The sequence below is a fragment of the Cricetulus griseus genome, chromosome 4 (assembly GCF_003668045.3).
Source record: "Cricetulus griseus strain 17A/GY chromosome 4, alternate assembly CriGri-PICRH-1.0, whole genome shotgun sequence".
Lineage (NCBI taxonomy): Eukaryota > Metazoa > Chordata > Mammalia > Rodentia > Cricetidae > Cricetulus > Cricetulus griseus.
This window is the reverse complement of record NC_048597.1, coordinates 67384926-67405681: the sequence shown is the minus strand read 5'-3', so window position 1 is coordinate 67405681 and position 20756 is coordinate 67384926. Positions and strand designations below refer to the sequence as shown.

Here is a 20756-nt window from a genome sequence, read left to right as displayed (position 1 = left end):
GCAGTCAGGAGTCACTGTGAATTGACACTGTATTGCTTTGCTGTATGGATTGTTATGCTGTCTCCCAGGAGTCACTGTGAATTGACAGTGTGCTGCTTTGCTGAGGAAAGACTGTTACCACATTCATGATGATGCTGTCTCCCAGGACACCTCACTGGGAATCTAGAAGCGCACAGGCTTTGAGTACAGCAGGCTTGTCACTGTGATTGATGTGGCTACAGAAACATGTGGCTTTCTCAGTTCCTGCTTATTGCAGTAGTGACAAGGCACCCCCAAGGAGGCAGGCACTCCCTTTAATATTTGTTTGGTCACTAGTCGTTCAATTGCCATTTGTTTGTGCACACCACCTTCGATTTTGGTCCTACCCTTTTCTTTTGGTCAGCTTCTAACCCCGACTGTCAATGCTAATCTGTTCTTTGCTTTAACCATGTCAGCTGTCCCCTCAGTAAGGCTTCCTCACACACAGAACATTCTCAGCCCACTTCTAGACCACCATTATCAAGAATGAATGCAGTTTCCAGTTTTTCTCAAAATAATTCCTTAAAACCAGTTCTATTTTGAGGCATTCATTCCCCATTGATGGAAACGGTTGTCAAGGTAAGGTTGGTGATACGGCTCAGTGTGTAAAGGCTCTGGACAACCTGACTTGATCCCTGGAACCTGCATGGTGGGAGGAGAGCACCAGTTCCCGAAAGTTGTCTTTTGACCTGCACAGACATCCTGTGGTACATCCACACACCCACATACCCACATACATAAATTAATTTTAAAAATTGAAGTGGCTGCTATATTCTTATGTTGCTTTTGACAATTGCATTTTATATGTGTTTGTTTCAGTCTGGCTTGTGTGTATACCTCCACGTTTCAGGTGGAACACTGGGCTTGAGTTTGCCTCTCTTGTTCAGAGGAGTTTCCAACTTGAATGGATCTTGGCAGGGGCAGCCTGGTATTTGTTAACAGTAGGCAGTAGGTTCATCAGTGGTCTCCCCCACCCCCACCCCCAGTGTGTAAGGCTTAGTTGTTTTACTACTGAACAGGTCTACAGTAAAGACAGTTTACATCTTTAGAAAATTTCTGGGTTTTCCAGAATTCAAGACTGGGAAATCTCCCTAGTTCTCTGTGTTGGGAGGAAAGTCCTCTCCTCTACTGATTAGGTCTGAGTAGTGGTAGGGAGTAAAGGGGGCAGTGGAGGAGAGACTGCAGTGTGCAGAGAGGAGAAAGGATGATATCCATTCAATGTGTGTTGGAATTAACTAGTGGTTAATTCTTAGATCTAACTAGTTACTAATGGTTAGTTCTAAGAATAGACAGAAGGAAAGGCTGACATACCCAAGGCCTTAACCAAAAAGGAAGCAGGCAGAGTTAGGGCTTCCAGAGGAGAGCTTTTTGCTCTGTTTCCCTTTAAATAATGTGAACATCTCTCCACATTGGCTGGCCTCATCTGGGGAGTCTCCTATCTCTCCCACCTGAGTAACTGGGATTAGTTGGGATTGCAGGTGTCTGCTCCATCTTTTTTTTTTTTTTTTTTTTTTTGTGCTTCTTGATGATAATGGAAAGATGAATGTGGACATCTTGGTGCTAACCGTTAGTCCAGTGGAGTCTCACTGGGCACACAAACCACATGGAAGGGCAGGCTCCATGCCTGGCAGTGGATGGCCAACACAAAACAAACACACTGGTAGTTTTTGAGATTTGTTGTCTCTTTGTTTGGGCATTTTTTTTGGGCATTATGTTGCTTTGTTTGGGCATTTTTTTTAAACCTTATTATTTTTCTTTTTTTGCTTGTATATTATGGTTTCTCATATTGTGTTTTTATGGCTGTGTCTGTGCGTGTGTGCCATACTTTTTCTTTTCTTCTACTTAAAAAAAAAATCTGGTTTGTTTTTATTTTCCTGTTTGTTATTCTAAAGGTATGGAGGTGGGAAGAAGGGGATGATCTCGAAGGAATTAGGGGAAGGGAAGCTGTGATCAAAATATATTGTATTAAAAACTTATTTTCAATTAAAAAACAAAGTAAGGCGGATGAAGTAAGTTGTAAACAAAGCTTGTGAACCTGCCTTAATCATGATAAGCAGTTATTGTGTGTGGTTACAATGACAGATGCAACAGGGGCATGAAGCAGTTGAACCAGGTCCTCCCACTCCCCCACAGACAGGGTTTCTCTGTATAGCTTTGGAGGCTGTCCTGGAACTTTCTCTGTAGACCAGGCTGGCCTCGAACTCACATAGATCCACCTGCCTCTGCCTCCTGAGTGCTGGGATTAAAGGCATGTACCACTACTGCCCGGTTAGCAGTTGAATGTCCAGAAGCCCCCAGGACAATTCTTTAAGGGCTTTTATTCATTGTCCTAGTGTGATGAAGGAAATAATATAAACAATTTTAAGGGACTTACTCTGTGTGTCCCAAGTAATAAATATTCATAAAAGTCTCTTTTAAGAAGTCAGTTTCTTTCCAGTCAGAAATGTTGCCCATGGTGACTCATGCCTAGCATCCCTGTACTTAAAGCTGAGGCAGGAGGATTGCTATGAGTCATAGGCTACCGTGAGCTATAGAGTAAGACCTTATCTCCAAAACCAGACAAGAGTTCCTCTGGAAGACCCTGGCAGTGATCTCTTTGGGACTGTATGTTTGAGGTGGTGTAGGTGATGTGCTTTCCCCTAGGGCTGCTACTGTTGATGTTTACAGAGTAAAGTCATCTTTACCACTTTGGTGGGATGGTGTTCCTTCATGCGGTTACTGTTCTTTTGAATAATGAAGTTCTTTTCAGAACCTAAGCTGCTTTTTATGTCAGAAATCACAATCTTGACAATGACCTTCATGTAGCTAGTGTTTATTAAATGAGGGCGCGGCTTCAGTGTTTTCCGAATAGCTCTGTTCATAGTAAGTTTTGTATTAAGCTCAACAAACAACGAATAACTAACTCCATCAAAGAAAGGATTAATAACTTTAATGTTCTTGATTATCTTTGAAATGATGGTGATTTTTCTTTTTGAATTTAGAAACTTTTCAAAGTCATTGCCCCTCCTCTGAATGCAGGAAAAACTCTTACAGGTATGACTTTTTTCTCTTTTGAGAAGCTTTCTGTTGCATTGTGATTGATTTATTTGATAGGGGCATGCATGCTCCACAGAGCACACCTGGAGGTCAGAGGGCAGCACGGTAGAGCCCTCTGGCTCTCTCCTTCCACCTTTGCTTGGGTTTCAGGGTCAAACTCAGACTACCAAGGCCCATGCACCATGCGTTTTTAACCGCTGAGCTGTCTTGCCAGCTCTCCCCCACCTTATTTCTGGAGACAGGGTTTCTCCTGAACCTGGAGTTGTTGGATTGGGCTAATGTTGTTGAGTCAGTTCTGGGGGTTTGCCTGGCAGTGCTGAGGTTGCAGTGAGCGTGGCCATACCTGCTTTTCTGTGGTTGCTGGGGATCCAGGCTCAGGACTTCATGCTTGCACAGCCGGTACTTCACCCACTGAACCATGCTACCCATCCCTCCCACATTTTTTCCGATATGGATTTCTCATTTCATTTGAAAACACACATAATCATGTATCTGCCTTTTAAACCGTAGTGAGATTTGTTTTATGGTGTAGTATCTGCTCTGTTTTAGACAGTGTTTCAAATACACTGGAGAACAGATTGAAAATATTCTGTTTAGTGGAACATTGTGGTGATGGTGTATGGTTTTGTCCAAGTCTTCCGTGTCCTGCCTGTCTTTGTAATTGCTTTATTGGAAACTGGTGCGGAGATCTTTACTGTTGTTTCATTGTTCTGTCTCATGCCTTACTTCTTCCAGTTTTTATAGCTAATATTCAGAAAATGTTTACCACTTGGATGAGTGACAGTTTCACGGGACATCTTCAAATTACTTATAACTATGATGATATTTAACTTTTAGAATTTAATGTAGCCTAGCCCCTTTTGGGAAGTAATTCCTGTTTGTTACCAGAATGTCTTTTTTGTTGTTGTTGTTAATGGTAAATAAACTGGTGGCATTATATATTAAAATTACTTTAGTTCAGATGGGAAAGTAGATTTCTGCCAGACACACCTAATTGCCATTTAGCTGAACTAAAGCAATAGCATAAATTAGTTTTTTTTTTTTTAATTGCTTTTCAAAAGTTGCTGGGCTACATCTTACTACCTGCAAAGGTTTTGACTCCATGTGCAAGTTACTGTTTGGGAAAATAGCTAAGTTACACAGTGACAGCCTTAGATTTCTGAAGCATTTGTACCTGGGAAACTGGGAAGAGAGACCTGAGAAGGACTTTGCATATGCAGAGACCATCTGCTCCATTAGGGGCACACAGGCTTCTGTTCAGATCACCCAGAGAGAAGCTGTTGCCAGTCAGCTGTGGACAAAAGCTTCATTTCCCCACAGTTTAAAAACTGTGGTCTTTGTTCAATCAGAGAGAGGTGTCAGTACATCTCCTGCTGGAGCTCCTCTGCCCGCTTCTGTGGGTCTCTCCTATTGCTTGCCATCGGTGACTGTATAGAATAGGGGTTTCCCTTTCATACCTATGCACCCTTCTAGCCTTCTGACTTGTGGCTGCTTTCGTTAAGCCTGTGCAGGATCTACACTCTCTAGCCAGTGGTACAGTTCTAGCCAGGGGGTCATTTGTAGAGAAAAGTGACAAAGTCAGTGTGGTGGTTTGAAAGAAAATGGCCCCCATAAACTCATAGCAAATGGTACTACTGGGAGGCTTGGCTTTGTTGGAGTAGGTATGGCTTTGTTGGAGGAAGTGTGTCACTGTGGAGGTAGGCTTTGAGGTCTAATATGCTCAAGCCATGCCCAGTGTCTTAGACCACTTCCTGTAGCCTGTGCAAGATGTAGAACTCTCAGTTACTTCTTCAGCACTACATCTGCCTTCAGGCCCCCATGATGATAATGGACTGAACCTCTGAACTGTGAGCTGCCATCTCAATTAAATGTTTTACTTTATAAGAGTTGCCGTGGTCATGGTGTCTCTTCACAGCAATAGGAACCCTAACTAAGACAGTCAGGACCTGCTGATCTTTATCTGTCTGGACCACCCCCGCCTCCAACCTCATTGAACAGGAATATCACATGACATTGTCTGTCTGTTGTTAAGTTTTTTCTAGTTAACAAACTGGCAGATAGTGGGCAACAAGCCCAGATAGGGACTTCACACCTCTGATGAAGTGCTCAGTATAGCCTGGGCATTGGCAGGGTCCTGAGGTGGATGGCCCCCTTCTCAGTTCATCCGGACAGCCAAGGACTAGGATGATGGGTTTCTGATTGTCTCTGCTCTGAGTCACTGTCAGCGCTTCTAGAGCACATTCTACTCTCTCATCATACTGCCCGAACCACCTTTCCTTCTGAAAATGCCACCCTCAATCTGGTTGTCACTTTCTCATCAGGGACACAGTCCAGACCCAGTCCAGTCATGGCAGACAGTGTGTTTTATGGGGGATTGTTTTCTCCCTTCCTGTGTTTGGATCAGTAGTTGTCTGGATTCTTCCTGAGTCCTCAGATCTGGAAGTCCAGTAGTATGGTGCCATCTCTGCTGGGACCTGTGAGGACCTCGCAGCAGCTGTCTACAGTGGCAGAAGGTCATGATCCTTAGACTGCAACCAAGAATATCAGGCCACGCCCCTCCCACTAACAGAGGTCAGGGAGACCTACTTGTTTCCTTTTGTTTAGGAATTTTCATTTTTCTGTCAGGTGAGAGTTCTCCTCTGGCCTTCATGGGCGGAGCTTCAGGGTCAGCCTCGGTTAGGTGGTCTTCCCTGGGTGCGTGCTGCTCTCCAGTGTGCAGTGTTGCTGAGATTCCAGGGATATGTTGGACTTTTTAAACCCTTGCAGATTCATCCTCCATGTTATCGTTTTTAAAAGGCCTCCCCGTGTTTCAATGATCAATAGCAATAGTTGTTTTCACAAATGCCTCAGGAGAAGTGTTCTTCTCTCAGAAGGAGGAGATTCTGGATTCTGCTCTTTTCCCCACTATTTCCTTGTTCGTTTTGTCGGGCAGTTTTATTAAGAATGGATCTTCAGTGAGCTGCCAGGTGGGTGCTATATTTTGACCTTAGAGCCTCATGCAAACTAGGCAGTGCTCTGCCACCAAGCTGATCCACAGCCCTCCTTCTCAGCATCTCTGTGTCACTCAGGCAGAGAAAACCGGAAGCCTTTCTGAGTGCCATCTCAGGTGTGCGGGTCATAGTGTGCTTACCGTAAGGGAAAGGCCTTGAGAGAAAAGGACTCTGGGTGCCCTCAGGGTGTTAGCATCTACTTGTTCTTCAGTACGTTCACATGGCTGCTTTCTGTGCTAAGTTGCAGGCTTGCAGGGTTTTTTGTTTGTTTACAGTGATGGGGCAGGAGTCATTTTGTTCAATCTAAATCTGTTTGAAATAGGCTTGAAAGTTGGCTTTCACATATGTAGTTACCATAAATGAATATGGAATATAGCACTGAAAAGTCTAAGTGGAGTCGTTGAGTTTTTACAACAGAAAACTCTAGAACACACTGGGAAGACTTGAGCAGTGGAGAGCAAATCCCAGTTTTGTCTGTAGTCTCTGCACATCCACTCATCATCTGCCTACGTGTCAAGACACTATGCTGGTTGTTTAGAGTACAGATCACAGATTTCCCACTCCAAAGGGACTCCTGGGAATGGAACTGTGGAGAGGGGCATGCTAGTGAGTAAATTCAGCTCTCTAGGAATAGACTACCAGATATACTCTTCCTGAGATTTCCAACAACTAGAGTATATATAATCTTGTGCCAGCAAAATGACTCAGTGAGTAAAGACTCTTGCTTCCAGGGCTGAATTCAAGCCCCAGACCCACACGGTAGAAGGAAAGAACTGACCGAAACTCCTGAAGATGTTTTCTAACCTGCCCGAATGCACTCACACATGCATGCACACATGCACTAAAAATGTTTACCTAATCAGTCAGTGAACGTGAACTTGGTGTGTTAGTAAGGTGATTATGGTCATGTGCCACACTAGTTGATCAAATGACACCTTTAATTAAAGCAAAACATAGCTATTCATGTAGTTTTGAGAAGTTCAATTCTATTTGTAGGAACATCACAGACTTTCGTATTTATGAAGGTTACTGATAAAGATATTTTCTTACTTGAATTTTGTCTGGGATTCATGTTACAAAACCAGAAGTTCCAGCTCTTCATTACCAACATCAGCTCCCTACAGTCTTCACTCCATAGTGTTCCCAGTCACTTCACCTTATTGATGGTATTCCAATGTGTGCTACCTTTACCCCTTAGCTAAAAACTCATCTCATCATCTTTTCGGTGCTCTAAAAGTCTCACGGAATAACAGAATCTCTTAACATAGTTTAGAGTAGGTGATTTAGTCAAGGTTTTTTTACTTTAGACATTTGGAAACATGGCATCCTGAGCCCTTGCATTGTGGGTGGTGAGTGTTCATGTGACCAATGAGGACACACCGTAACTACATCTCATTAGTGATTGATTGGCCAATATCTACAGTTCACCAGCTTTTTTTCCCCTTCCCTGCTTCCAGGCTGTCAACAACACATAAGCATCTACTTAGCTCTACACGTGTCTACAAATATAATCTAATGGAAAATTTAATATGTGACAGTTAATTTGTCATCTCAAGTTTATATTATTTGGAAATATATTTACCTCATCTTAAAGCCAACTTTGAGAGTTTCCCCCCACATAAATGTTACAGTTTGGAAAAAGTTGGAGAGAGAACTGCTAAGTGCTTTTCTTTCTGTTTCAGATGAGCAAGTTGTGATGGGCAACAAGCTCCTGGTGTACATCAGGTGAGAAGTTCTGATGTGTCTGTGTCACCCAACTCCCCGTGTTTGCAGTGGTACAACAATATCCTGTCTGTGTAGTAGAGTTTCTCATTCTTTCAAGGCTATTTTATGTAGTTCAGGTTCCATGTCTGGCAGTATCCAACATCATTTTGTGTTACTCCTGATAGGCCTAGAGGACAAGCATATTGCTAACACCCCACAGTGCCCAGGGTAATCCCATGAAGAATTCAAGAGACCTTCAGTGTAGTGTATTCTACCTTTACCACCAGTAGGTCTGGGTAATTCGTGTGTTTCCCTGTTTTACATATAAGGGCAAGGTTTGTTTAAGTCATAGAGACATTAGTGACAGATGAAACTACACTGTCTATATCGTTACCCATAGAGGAGATTTTGTTCCGGTAGAGTATGAGGCTTCAGTCCTGGTAGAACTGGCCGTGTAGCTGCTTGGCAGGAAAGTGGGGAGGTGGCCAATCCTCTCAGAGCATCACTTTAGTTCCTGTAGCATTGGAATAGACGTTGGAGTGGAGGTTGAGACCAGTTTCACACCTCTTAACATTGATTCAGTAGTAAGAACATAGCAACAGTTACCTAGCACTTTATTATCATATTTTAAACTTCATAATATCTGGTACTAAGTTGTTTCTATTATTAAAAATTGATGATGGATTCCTAGAGGTGTAAAGTTTGTTCCTACACCTCCCCAAAAGAGTTAATTAAGAGACGTATTCCAGATGCTCATAAATAATTCAGATCATTAATTATTTTTTTAAAGAAATTCTGATTCAGAGGTGAAGCTTCAGGGCAAGTTCTTTGTGAGATGCAAACTCTCCTTTAAAGGCAGTGGTTTCCCCAGAGTTCATCACCATGGCTTATTTCCGAGCTTTCCCTACCACTGTGAAACCTCTAGTTTAAAAGTCTTGGAGAGTATCAGGTCTCTAACAGGCAAACTGTAGTTGAATGGTACCATTAGGTTCCTTCTCGATGCCAGGTCTGAGGTGTTTGATGGAATGTCCCCATCCCCTTTTTTGTTTTTGTTTTTGTTTGTTTGTTTGTTTGTTTTGTTTTGTTTTTTGAGTCAAGGTTTCTCTGTGTAGCTTTGGAGCCTATCCTGGCACTTGCTGTGTAGACCAGGCTGGCCTCGAACTCACAGAGATCCGCCTGCCTCTGCCTCCTGAGTGCTGGGATTAAAGGCGTGCGCCACCAACGCCCGGCTTGTCCCCATCCCTTCTGCCCTTGAGTGCAGTACAGGAATGGAGGCCCCTGCCCAGGCACAGGACACAAAGTGCTACCCTCCCCCATCACCCAAGTGTTCTGAACTGGGTGTTAGTCATCTTGTATTAACACTTGATCTAACACTTGAAAATATAAAAATTATGCACATTTATGGGCTACCATGTGATGTTTAAGTCAAGTGTTAATACAGTTCTCCCTGGAAGCTTTCTGGTGAAAATACCCAGCAGCCTTTGTTAGAACATGGGCCTGCACCTTTAGACCTAACCCCACACTCTGAGACAAGCTAGACCTCCCTGCCACGCTCCCTGGAATGGAGCCTTCAGAAGCGGTGCTGTGGCTTGACAGCTCTCAATTTGTGTTGCCTGACTCCACCGTGCTCCCCTGTCAGGTCTCCCATGCTGTGGTGACTCAAGTGATGTCAAACTTCTCACATTCCTAGAAGATTATAAATGCAAGTCAGACCATGCCGTTGTTCTGGGGATTGGTCCTTAGGGACCAGTGATGAAGCTGTCTGTCTGTAGCAGTTCCTCTGGTCTCCCCTCCTCATCCTGCTTGTGGTGGCTCTTTCCCTTATTCTTGTTCTCCCCCTCCTCATCCTTCCCCTCTTCCCTTTCCCTTACCCCACCCTTACTCTCATTCTCTTAATGCAAGGCATCTCTAGGATTTTTAAGAGAAACCTCTCCTTCCCTTTGAGACCCCATCATGTTCAGATCTCCATATTCTATTGTTTCTGTCTGATGTTTTCTTTCCACCTTGAGGCCTCATCATGGCAGTTTATCTGTCAGCTTCCTTTCTGGACCAGTCACTGCAGCCTTCCTATCATCTTTTCTGACCCTTTCTCATGGCCTCTGGGAGTATGCATCGTGTGGTCCTTGTGTCTGTCCTCAGCTCTGCAGAACAGCAGCGACCTGGTTTTGACCCTGACCTGACAAAAGTTGAATCTGCATCACTACGGAGGAGGCAGAATCTCAGGGCTGAAACTGTCACTCTCGTGAAGTTATCTCTTTACAAGGCATCACATCAGATCTTCTTCTTGTTTTCCAGCTGTTGCCTGGCAGGTCGTGCCTATCCCCTGGGTGACATCCCCGAAGATCTTGTTCCCTTGGTTAAAAACCAGGTGAGTATTATTTTCAGTGTTTTTCCTGTCTGCACCTCTTAAGATGGCTGTTGTAGTGATGGTTTCTCTTGTGATAAACACCATCAACAAAAGAAGCTTGAAGAGGAAAGGGTTTGTTACAGCTTACACAGCACACTCCATCACTGCGAGAAGTCAGCACAAGAATTCAAGCAGGGCAGGAACCTGGAGGCAGGAGCTGATGCAGAGGCCATGGAGGGGCATACCTGCTGGCTTTCTCCCTATGGCTTGCTCACTCAGCCAGCTTTCTCTTAGAACCCTGGACCACCAGCCCAGGGAGACTACAATGGACTGAGCCCTCCCATATCAATCAGTAATTAAGAAAATGTCCTATAGAGTTGTCGATAGCCTGATCTTATGGACAAATTTTTCTCAATTGGCTCTAGTTCATGTCAAGTTGACATAAAGCTAGCTAGTGTAATGACTAAAGACAAACTGCAGTTGGACATTAAACACAGCTCAGGACAAGAATCTGCACTGTCAAACCAACTTTGACATTTTGGTTAAGAGAGGATTTAAAAGAAATATTGTATGACATGGCAGCAGTTTAAAGTGACTGTTGAGCCTGCCTTTGCTTTCTCCCAATGGGTATCTTTGCCCCAGTAAGACATTAAGATGTTAGAAAATAATCAACAGTTGGTTTTAACTTGCAGGTGTTTGAATTCTTGATTCGTCTGCATTCTGTAGAAGCATCCTCTGAGGAGGAAGTCTATCCTTATGTTCGGACTTTGCTACATTTTGACACAAGGGAATTTCTGAATGTGTTGGCACTGGTAAGGGACACTGTAGTTCTTAAGGTATTTTCAAATGATCCAAAGAAGCATGCGTATGTGTGTGAATTAGGAAAAGAACCGCACCCATTAATGCTCCAGCAGGTGAGTCAGGAGTTGAAATGCTTCAGTCTGTTGGGCCCCTTAACTCTGCATACAGCTTTTTCCTTCCTTTGCTATTGTCTCTCATTAGAAACTAAAATGAACATTTTTGTTGGACTTTTTTGTATTTATCAAATGCTATAAAAAGCAGAGCACTCTCTTCATAATTTATTTTTATTTTTGTGCATGTCTGTGTGAGGGTATCAGATCCTGGAGTTACAGACAGTTGTGAGCTGCCATGTGGGTGCTAGGAATTGAACCCAGGTCCTATGGAAGAGCAGCCAGGGCTCTAACTGCAGAGCCATCTTTCCAGCCCAACATTTTTGTTTTTTAAAAAGCTGGCTAGGTGGTGTGACCTCTGCTTCCATACATTGTGTTGCTGGTGTCCACAGTATGGGTGAGGCTCTGAGTGAGATGTGTGAGCACAATAGAATTAACTGCAGTTGAGTAGACAGTGGAAGGTCCCCATTGAAAAGCATCTTCATAAATGTTTAATTAGAGGGGAATTCAGATAAGCTGGGTTGTCTGTTTTACATAATCATCTAAGGGAATAATTATATAAAATGTGATGACTCTTCCCAATTAAATCGTATTGTCTTATTCTTCTTTGTTTTGTTTAGCTTTTGGTAAGATGGAAAGTGCTTATGTTATGGTCTTTAGTGAAGTTACCAGCTTCACAAGTATGCAAAACCCATTAACAGACACAGTATTTGGAGAAAATGTGCATCTTAATGCCAACAGTAACTGTCAGATGGTACCTGTGTCTCAGTGTGCACACATCACTTTTATAGTTACAGCAGTATAACCAGTTAAATTATTTTAAGAAGCTAATGAGAGGATCACTGCATCATAGAAACTTTAATTGCACATGGAGGAAGGGAAGAGAACAGGCAGTTAGGTATCATCAGTCAAGAGACGTTCGCCCTCTGTTTCCATGTCGTTTGAAGGCTCTGGGAGCTGCTCTCATTAGACTTTTGCCTTTAAACATGCATTGAAAGCGATTCTTTTTATTTATTTATTTATTTATTTATTTATTTATTTATTTTTGCATTGTTTTACTTGGGGAGCTTCTGTAAAGAGATAGAGCAGGGTTCTACAAACAGTTGTCTATAAGGGCTAAGTCCAGCCCCATTTAACCCCAAACCTGCATAAGCTAAGGATTATTATTACAGGTGTAAAAAGAAGTAAAACAATCTGTTACAGAGACCACTTGCAGCCTCCAAAGTGAGCCGTGTTCACCAATAGGTTTGTTGACCTTGGTTAATGTTTACCTTGTAACCATTATCATCTAGACCTTCATACCACTCTTTAATTTTTCATGTCCAAATTCCTAGATAACTTTGCGCTTGAGTTTCAGATGTCCATCCCTTTGTGGAACGCTACTCTAGCAGTGACGTGCCATTTTGGCAGCTGTTGCCTGCCCCCGAAAGATGTCACCATGTGTGCCATAGCAGTCATACTCCTATGTCACCATCTCATTAGATTTCTAGAAGCAGACTTTTAGTGTGTGTTTCAAAGTGGTGACTGGATACTGCCAGGAGGGAAATGCCTATGGAAATTACCTTTCATGCCTCACTGTTTATAGAACACCCGTTAATTCTCCATGCCTTTGGGTATCAGTTGAATAATACTTCTATAGCAAATGGTACCCTCTGCATCTTCAGTGACATCTCACTTTAGCAGCCTGGGATGAGAGAGGGAGAGAGAGGGATGGATGGAGGGAGGGAGGGAGGGAGAGAGGGAGGGAGGGAGGGAGGGAGGGGAGGGAGGGAGGGAGGGAGGGAGGGAGGAGCGAGGGAGGGAGGGAGGGATGGAGACAGAGAGCGTGTGGGGGGGTAGGTGTGAGTGTGTGGGGGTGTGTGTGTTTGTGTGTGTGCGCGCTCATCATTTTGGTCATATTTAAAACATACTTAACATATTAAGTATAGAAATATCTCCTGGTTGAACTTTCCAGATTAATTAGCGTTCTATGATCGCATATTTTATTTTTCTGTGTAAACAATTAACTAGCTAATTCAATGGCTGTTTTGTTTTGTTTGTTTTCTCTCTTTTTTAAGAGTGAAGGAGAAGGTTTATTGTGGATAAAAGGGAGACATAGTCAGAGGCAGGGACATCTGGGGGAGTCCAAAATGGACATGACCCTGAGCCATGTGAGAAAAGGGGGAAGAGGAAAGGAGAAGGAGGGGGACACCAGGTGCAGTAGCCAGGAGGCCCAAAAGAAAGTAGATGAAAAGCTGTTTTGTTTTTAATGGTTGTTTTTAAAGTACTTGGCATGTGCCAGGCAGAAATAGGGAGGGGAGGGCATGCCAGTCAGAGGAAAGAGAAGTTGGAGAAAATTCATGTCCATTTAAACAAACACTAGCAAGTTCTCTTGAGAGTCTTGAAAGCCCATGGCTGTGCAGATCCTTTTAAAACATCCACTGGGACAACATGCAGTCTATTTCCATGGTCAAGAATATAGCAACTATCATTTCTATGTTAACTTAACATTGCTCAGAACCAGGGTGCTAAGTACAAACCAGCAAAAGATGCCTGGGTCTTTTCTCACTCCTGCTCAGTGTGCCCAGGTGTGACTCAGTTTCTGTGCCTTTCTGGTGGTCCTGTATGGACTTAGTGCTTTTGTAACATACTACTGCTACATGCTGCCACTACAAATCCAGTGTTTTTGATGCATATTATATTCAGAACACATTAAGCAATAACATGAAAATTTTAAGTGCTGTTCTTGGCATTGTTTGAAGGATATGGTAACTCATTCTGGTATTTAGGTAAAAATTTTGATCTTTTGGAAGCTTTACCATAATTATTTTTATTTTTTATAAACATATTAAGTTCTTGGCTTCCTCATGCCACCATCAGACCTGCATTCATTATTCTTTGTTTTCATCTGCTCCTCTCCCATGGTCCTCCTCTTTTTTCCTCCTTCCAGCTAACTCTTTTCTTTCTCCAGTAAGTCCCCTTATGTCACCTCTCTAAGTCCCACTTCCTTGATGGTGTCTTCTATCTCCAATATGACCCTCTTTCTAGTTCCATGTCCCACAAACATACATTTACAAACACACACACACACACATACACACACACACACACAGATGCACACACACTGTAAAACTAGGTTCTGCATGTGGAAGAAAGCATGCAATATTTGTCTTTGTGAGTCTGGCTTATTTCCTTCGCATAATGATTTCCAATTACATTCATTTTCCTGGAGATTTCATAATTTTATTTTTCGTAATAGCTGTATAAAATTGTGTTGTGTGTATGGTCCGCATTCTCTCTATCCATTCATATGCTGATGGACATCAAAATGGGTTCCATTTCCTGGCTATTGCCAATTTCACAGCTGTAAACCAAGATTATTTTTAAAATGCTATCCCTGAAAACCCTTTTTCTTTTTTTTTAAAAGATTTTTATTTATTTATTATGTATACAACATTCTGTTTCCATGTATATCTGCACACCAGAAGAGGGCACCAGATCTCATTACAGATGGTTGTGAGCCACCATGTGGTTGCTGGGAATTGAACTCAGGACCTCTGGAAGAACAGTCAGTGCTCTTAACCTCTGAGCCATCTCTCCAGCCTGAAAAAAAAAGCAAATCTTTAAAAAAATCTTTTTTTTTTTTTTTTTTTTTTTTTTTGAGACAGAGTTTCTCTGTGTAGCTCTGGCAGTCCTGGACCAAGCTAGCCTTGAACTCAGAAATTCACTTGCCTCTGCCTCATGAGTGCTGGGATTAAAGACATGTGCTACCACCTCCTGGCAAAACAAGTCTTAAAACAACAGCAACAAAAAGAACCTGATGAGGAATGGTTATTTTATTTGAGGATTTGTGTGGGTTTTGCACTATGTCATTTCTGTGGAAAGATAGCTACTCTGTGCATATTCCTGGCTTGGCTGCTGTAATAGAAGCATCACCTGTGAATGGCCATTCTTTGCATTTGAAATACTAGAGCTCACTGTACCAGACTCCAGTTATTTGACCATGTTGAGATTCAACATTCCAAATGCATACTTTCCCCACACAATGAATCTGAAGTGAAGAAATTACTGGTTATTAATGGATAGATATTCCTTAAAAACTAGAATACAAAGATTTTCCTCATTTTATTTCTCAAATGCTTTAATGGTCATCTAGGCATCATTTTAGAAAAGTAAATAAATTCAGGTATTTCTTGCTAAAGGGGGGGATTTAGTGATTTGTTTCCTTCTAAAATTAACAAACAACATTACCTTAAATTTAAAATTTGTCTTTCTCTTTTTTAGACCTTTGAAGATTTTAAAAATGACAAGCAAGCTGTGGAATACCAGCAGCGCATTGTGGATATTTTACTGAAAGCAAGTATTCAAAGATTGCATGTTTTTGTTTGGATTGTTACTATATTAAGATAATTGAAATGTCTATAGCAGGATTTGAAATAATCTGTTTAGTAGAGCCATTTGTCAAAGTACTAATATATCATGGTGTTGGGTCCTCAAGAGGTGAATGAAATATTAACAATTAATTGAAAAAGTTTATTGTGTCATAGTGTTATACTGGGGTATAGAGTGTGAGTTAAGAAATGCTTATTTCGGCAATTACTTTATTAGTATGGTTGTATGTAATAATAGAGACGGCTTTAAGAAATAATGCCAAGAATCCCTGACTCTTTCCAGCCTTTGTTGGTTTCTATGGTAGTACCATGTTTTCCATGGCATTAAGATGATGAGTGACACTTAAAAATGATTTGAGGATTACTTCAATCCAGCCACAGAGTCGGCAGGGACCTACCTATTTTAGGATCTGTGCTGTTGCTATGTGTTTGTGCAGAGACAGACTGTGCAGAGACAGTCGAGTTCCTGTCCTTTGCGTTGTCTCAGCTTCTCAGAGCGTTTCCGTTGAAAGCTTAAGTTACCACTCTTCATCTGTCCATAAAATAGAGGTTCCTTCCTTCTAGATTACTGTTGTTAAGAGGCCAGGATTAAAATGTCCTCTAGTATATGTAGCATAAAATACTACAGCTGTAATATTCTTTGTAATATGCACAGCACACACAGTATATACAGCATCTCAATTTAGCTATTTGTTAGCTTTGTAAGAAAAGCAGTGATGACTATGAGAATAGAATTTTTGAATTCCCAAATAAAGCCAGTTAAATCCAGGTGGTTAATATACAGAATTTTCATCTATGTTCCCAGATAGTCTACCTATCTGTAGACCTGCTTTTCATCTTTCTGGTATTTTTCTGTACCTCTCTGTTAGATCAGTTGCCATTAAACTATACCTGTGAGATAACTCAAAATGACAGTAGCCTATTATGGAAATGTATTATTCTTTCTTAAGCTGGAGATAGGCAATCTGATCCAATAGAGTGGCTTCAGAACCCCCAGGGATTGAGGTTTGTTACTATTCCACTTAGCACATGGTTTCTGTCTGGTTCAATGTAGCTGCTCAGGGCCAGCTGTTCCCCTGCATTGAGCAAGCCCATGTCAGGAAAACCCAGAAGGAGCTGCATCCTTAAGAAAGTGCCTTCGAAGCTGCGTACTATAAATCTGCTCATAGCACGTGACCCAGAACTTTGAGAGCTACTAAGAGAGACCAAAGCAGTCTGGGTTACCATATGCTCAGCTAAAAATGAGAACTTGTGTTTATCAGTTAAGAGGGAAGAACAGATACTAGACAGTGTGTTAGTGCACTTTTACCATCACACAGACCCGGGACTTTATAAAGGAAAGAGTTTATTTAGCTCACAGTGTTGGAAGCTGAAAGCGTAACATTGGGAAGCCTGTTCGGCTTCTAGTAAAGGCCTCCTTGCCTTTGTTACAGCATGGTGGATGGCATCCTGGTGCCAGTGAGTGTGACAGGGAGCCAAGATGTCAGAGAGATATTACAGGGATGACCTCATTTCTGCTCACTAGACCCTACCTATCAAAAATTCCACTATTTTTACAAGTGGGACCAAGTTTCCAGCTCTTACAGCTTGGAGAACAAACTAAACTAGTATATAGTAAATTTCTCTATATTCTTCAGAGTGGTTTAACATGATATCTAAGATCCTCTATATTTTATAGTCCCCGACTACTCTATAACTGGTTCCTTTTCCTCTCATCCCCTCACCCCTGCACACATGCTAGTCTACAAACTCTTCACCCTTGCTAAATCATCGGAAGTCTCTAGGCTTCTGGGTCAGCATCATGCCTTATCTTTGCATGGATTTTCTTTCCGCCAGCCATGCCTCTTCCCTCCCATTCTCTGTTAGATTCCTGACTGCCTTCGATGGCCTCCCATACACTTCTAGGTGGACTAGAGCTCCTTTTTGTCCTTTTTGTGCTGCACTTGTGCATTGCATTGGAATTGTTTACAGATTTTCCTATCTCAACTCGAGCTTCCTGGAGTTAGAAACCAAGGAATATTATTAGTGGTATTTGCTATATTAATTGTATTAATTATGCTCTGCTTTTTACTACTATATTCACCTAGGCCAGTGTAGCATGCCCGGACCATGTGCTCTCTAGTACCTGAAACGTTGTAGCTATTTAAGAAACACTTACACATTGGTCAGGTTGGAATTTGAACCTGTACTAGTCTGGAAGGACAATCCCCATGCAGAGACTGGGACTCTAACTCCCTGTGACTGTTAGCAGGCTGCTGTGCTTTTTGTCAGAAAATTCACCTCGAATCAGTGAGGTGTGAACACAGAGGTCATGGCTTTCTGGTGACAGTGTTGTACATGTGTCGAAGTGAGCTTGTTGAGAGCAGAAAAACAAATGAGTGGTGGGGACAGGTGGACGGGCTTGTCATGTGCTGTATGGTTGCAGACAGGGAAAACACTCAAGAGATAAAGTGACACCCGGGAAGGTTCAGGCCTTTGAGATATTTTGGAGGAAAGAATGGAGAAATTGTAAAATGGAGTCAGACATTTACTGAGTTGGCAAAGGAATCAGTTATGAGTTGGAACTGCTTTTGTAAAAGGTGTGTTTAAAGTCAGACAGTTTGGGGCCTTACAGAGCAGATGGAAGGGCCAGCAGCATAGAGGGGCACTGGTTGGGCCCTGAGAAAAGGGAGCTTAGACACTAAGCAGGGTGACGACTGAGCCATGGAAAGCTGAAGATCATGGTCTGGAACATGTGTTATGTGTAGGGAGCTGGCTGGGGACGTCGATGTAGAGGGAGTACATAACCGGAAGTGTAACTCAGGGTTATGTTTCTTGGTAATGTAACTTGGCAATGACAGCACACTTGAACAAGTGCTGGCTGCCATCCTAAAGCAAGAGGGCCAAGGAAGGTCGTGTTGCTCACAAAGTAGGCGCCAGGGGACCTTTTTATAGCAGGTGAAAACTCATGCTTTGTCTCAGAGTGGAGGATAATGCATGGGACTTGGAAGTTTTACAGTGGATGGCTGGATACTATACCTTCACTTGTGGTAAATTTACCCCAGTTAATCCAGCTTGACAGCCTTCAGCATACAGGATCTTCAACCACAGATGTCTGCATTCTTTCTTTGTTAATGGCAGGGTTGTCCTCCTACTGATGATGCTGGAAATGTGTGGCTTTTACATTTTCCATATGTAGGAACACTGTGCAGGCTGCTCTCTGCACTGAGCCTCCATTTTCATCACTGCTGCTGCAGTGCAGGACCCCTCCTCCCTGGGGCCACCCAGCCCCTCACATACTGAACTCCCGTCACTGTCTGTGTCCCCTGCTGTACTCAGGATCATTTCCCAAGCCCAGTCCCGATCACCATCCACCTCTATTCGTTCCACGGTTAGTGTCATATCTCCAGATTCCTGAGGCTGCCATCTGATCTCTCCTCTCGCTGTTCTGCATCCCAGAAGAACATAGGGTTTCCCTAGCAGACCGGTTTTCCAGTACCCATGTGCACCATTGTTCTTGCGTCTCTCGGTTGTAATTTCCTTGGCAAAGATTCTACTTAGGACTTCAGAGCTTTGCTTAGAAGCTGTTTTCTTTCTAATTTTCTCAGATTCCTTCTGTAGCAGTGAATCTAATGTGCTGTTGTGTTGTGGATCTTTTGTAACATTGGGCCTCCACAATTGTTTTTGAGCCTTTATAATGATGTGATTTCTGATTATATGTTTTACGATGTTTATCTGTATTAGGATGTTTATCTGACTCACTTTCCTTCTTAGTTCATAATTCCAAAAGCTTCTGCTCAGTCACCTTCTCCATTTAAGACAGGATCCCAGCCAGTGAGTGGCGGTGCCCACGATGGGCAGGTCTTCCGTCCCATTTAACACAGTCTGGATCCTCCATAGGCAAGCCCAGAGCTCCTGTCTCCAGGTCACTCTAGATTGTGTCAAGTTGACAATCTGTGCTCACCATCACAGTCTGTCAAAGGCCCCTGACATAGCACCATATATACTGTGAGGACACAGGACACGAGAACAAAGTTAAACTAGAGGACAGACTGCCATTGGTAACCTGTTGTGTATGGTTGTAAAAGTCCATTACACAAACCACCAACTCCAGAGCTGTCTGCAGATACTGCCGAAAGCATTGCCCCATGCATGCAGCGGCAACTGGCTTTCCTTCCTGGAATTCTTCCACTGGGAGATTATCTTACTTTTAACACTCAGAGCAGCCTTCTTTCCTTGTTGATAGGCAGACCTTCAGTAAGGTTAGTAAAATTAAATTAAAATTATTTTAGTAGGAGTCTCTAAGAATCCCAGAGAGAGATGCTTACTGTTTCTTTGAATTCTCCCAAAATGCAGTTCTCACCATTTGCTAGAAACATGACAAAAGCTACCTCACTGTTTTCTTTAAGAATGTGCAAGTAGCTGTGTTCCTTCTCAAGATGGTGGTGAGCCCTGTTCTTGCACAGCTCATAAAAGAATCTTTTTTTGAGTCTTCACTAACAAGGCTCCCACAGTTTGTGTGTGTGTGTGTGTGTGTGTATTGTCTAAATGGTTTGTTTTATTTACCAGGTTATGGTGGAGAATTCAGATTTTACCCCCTCACAAGTGGGGTGTCTCTTTACATTCCTCGCTCGGCAGCTTGCCAAGCCTGACAATACCTTGTTTGTGAACAGAACTCTCTTCGATCAAGTAAGTGTCTTTAACAGTGAGACCTGGAGCTGGTTTCTTTTGTTCTCCATTCATAGACAAGATAGACTACTGGGGATTGTGTTCAAGTTTGGGATCTGAATTAGGGATGTATGTTTTAATGATATGTTCTGGGCAATATAATTTTGCCTGTTGCCTAGTATTATTGGAATATGGGTTATCAGTATTCTGTTTTAGCAGTTATTTGGTTGCTCTAAGTTGCCTAGAATTTCTTGCTTCTGAAATTTGCTAACTGGAGTGCCTATCTTTCACTGATGGTCTGGAGAAGAGGTTACTTTGGGAAGTCCTTGTCTCCTTATAAATAACTTTGACTCTCCAGCCATTTATCAGTCACAATAAAAGAATTCCCTGCCTTCCACAGGGAACATGAAGACTTACCCACTGCCTACAAAAGCCAGTGATGATAATGTGCTGTGCTGAGCACTTCTCAGAGCCAGGAGAGTGTTGTGTGTTCACCAAGTTTTCCAGAGGTCCCCAAATCAGTCTGTTTATCCTCAGTTTTCAGAGAAAGCTCAGAAAGGTTGAAAAACTCATCTAAACCCAGACTTAGATTATTATTTTTTTCTAGCAGGAATCTCATTACATGTGTTAGGATAGGATTCAGATTCAAGTGTCCTGGCTGCAGAAAGGTGTACTTGCAGCCAGGCAGTGGTGGCACACACCTTTAATCCCAGCATTTGGGAAGCACAGGCAG

General features: G+C 42.5%; 1 protein-coding gene across 3 annotated transcripts in view; it reads left to right on the top strand.

Moving 5' to 3' along the window:
• Vps8 (VPS8 subunit of CORVET complex) overlaps positions 1-20756 on the top strand; it is a 208312-nt gene that overhangs the window by 85701 nt on the left and 101855 nt on the right. For all 3 annotated transcript variants that reach the window (XM_027413022.2, XM_035444695.1, XM_027413021.2), the window contains 6 exons: positions 3000-3051; positions 7727-7769; positions 10044-10116; positions 10788-10907; positions 15270-15341; positions 19925-20044. In XM_027413022.2, coding sequence (XP_027268823.1) covers positions 3000-3051; positions 7727-7769; positions 10044-10116; positions 10788-10907; positions 15270-15341; positions 19925-20044 — 480 coding nt within the window. The remainder of the gene's footprint in view (positions 1-2999; positions 3052-7726; positions 7770-10043; positions 10117-10787; positions 10908-15269; positions 15342-19924; positions 20045-20756) is intronic.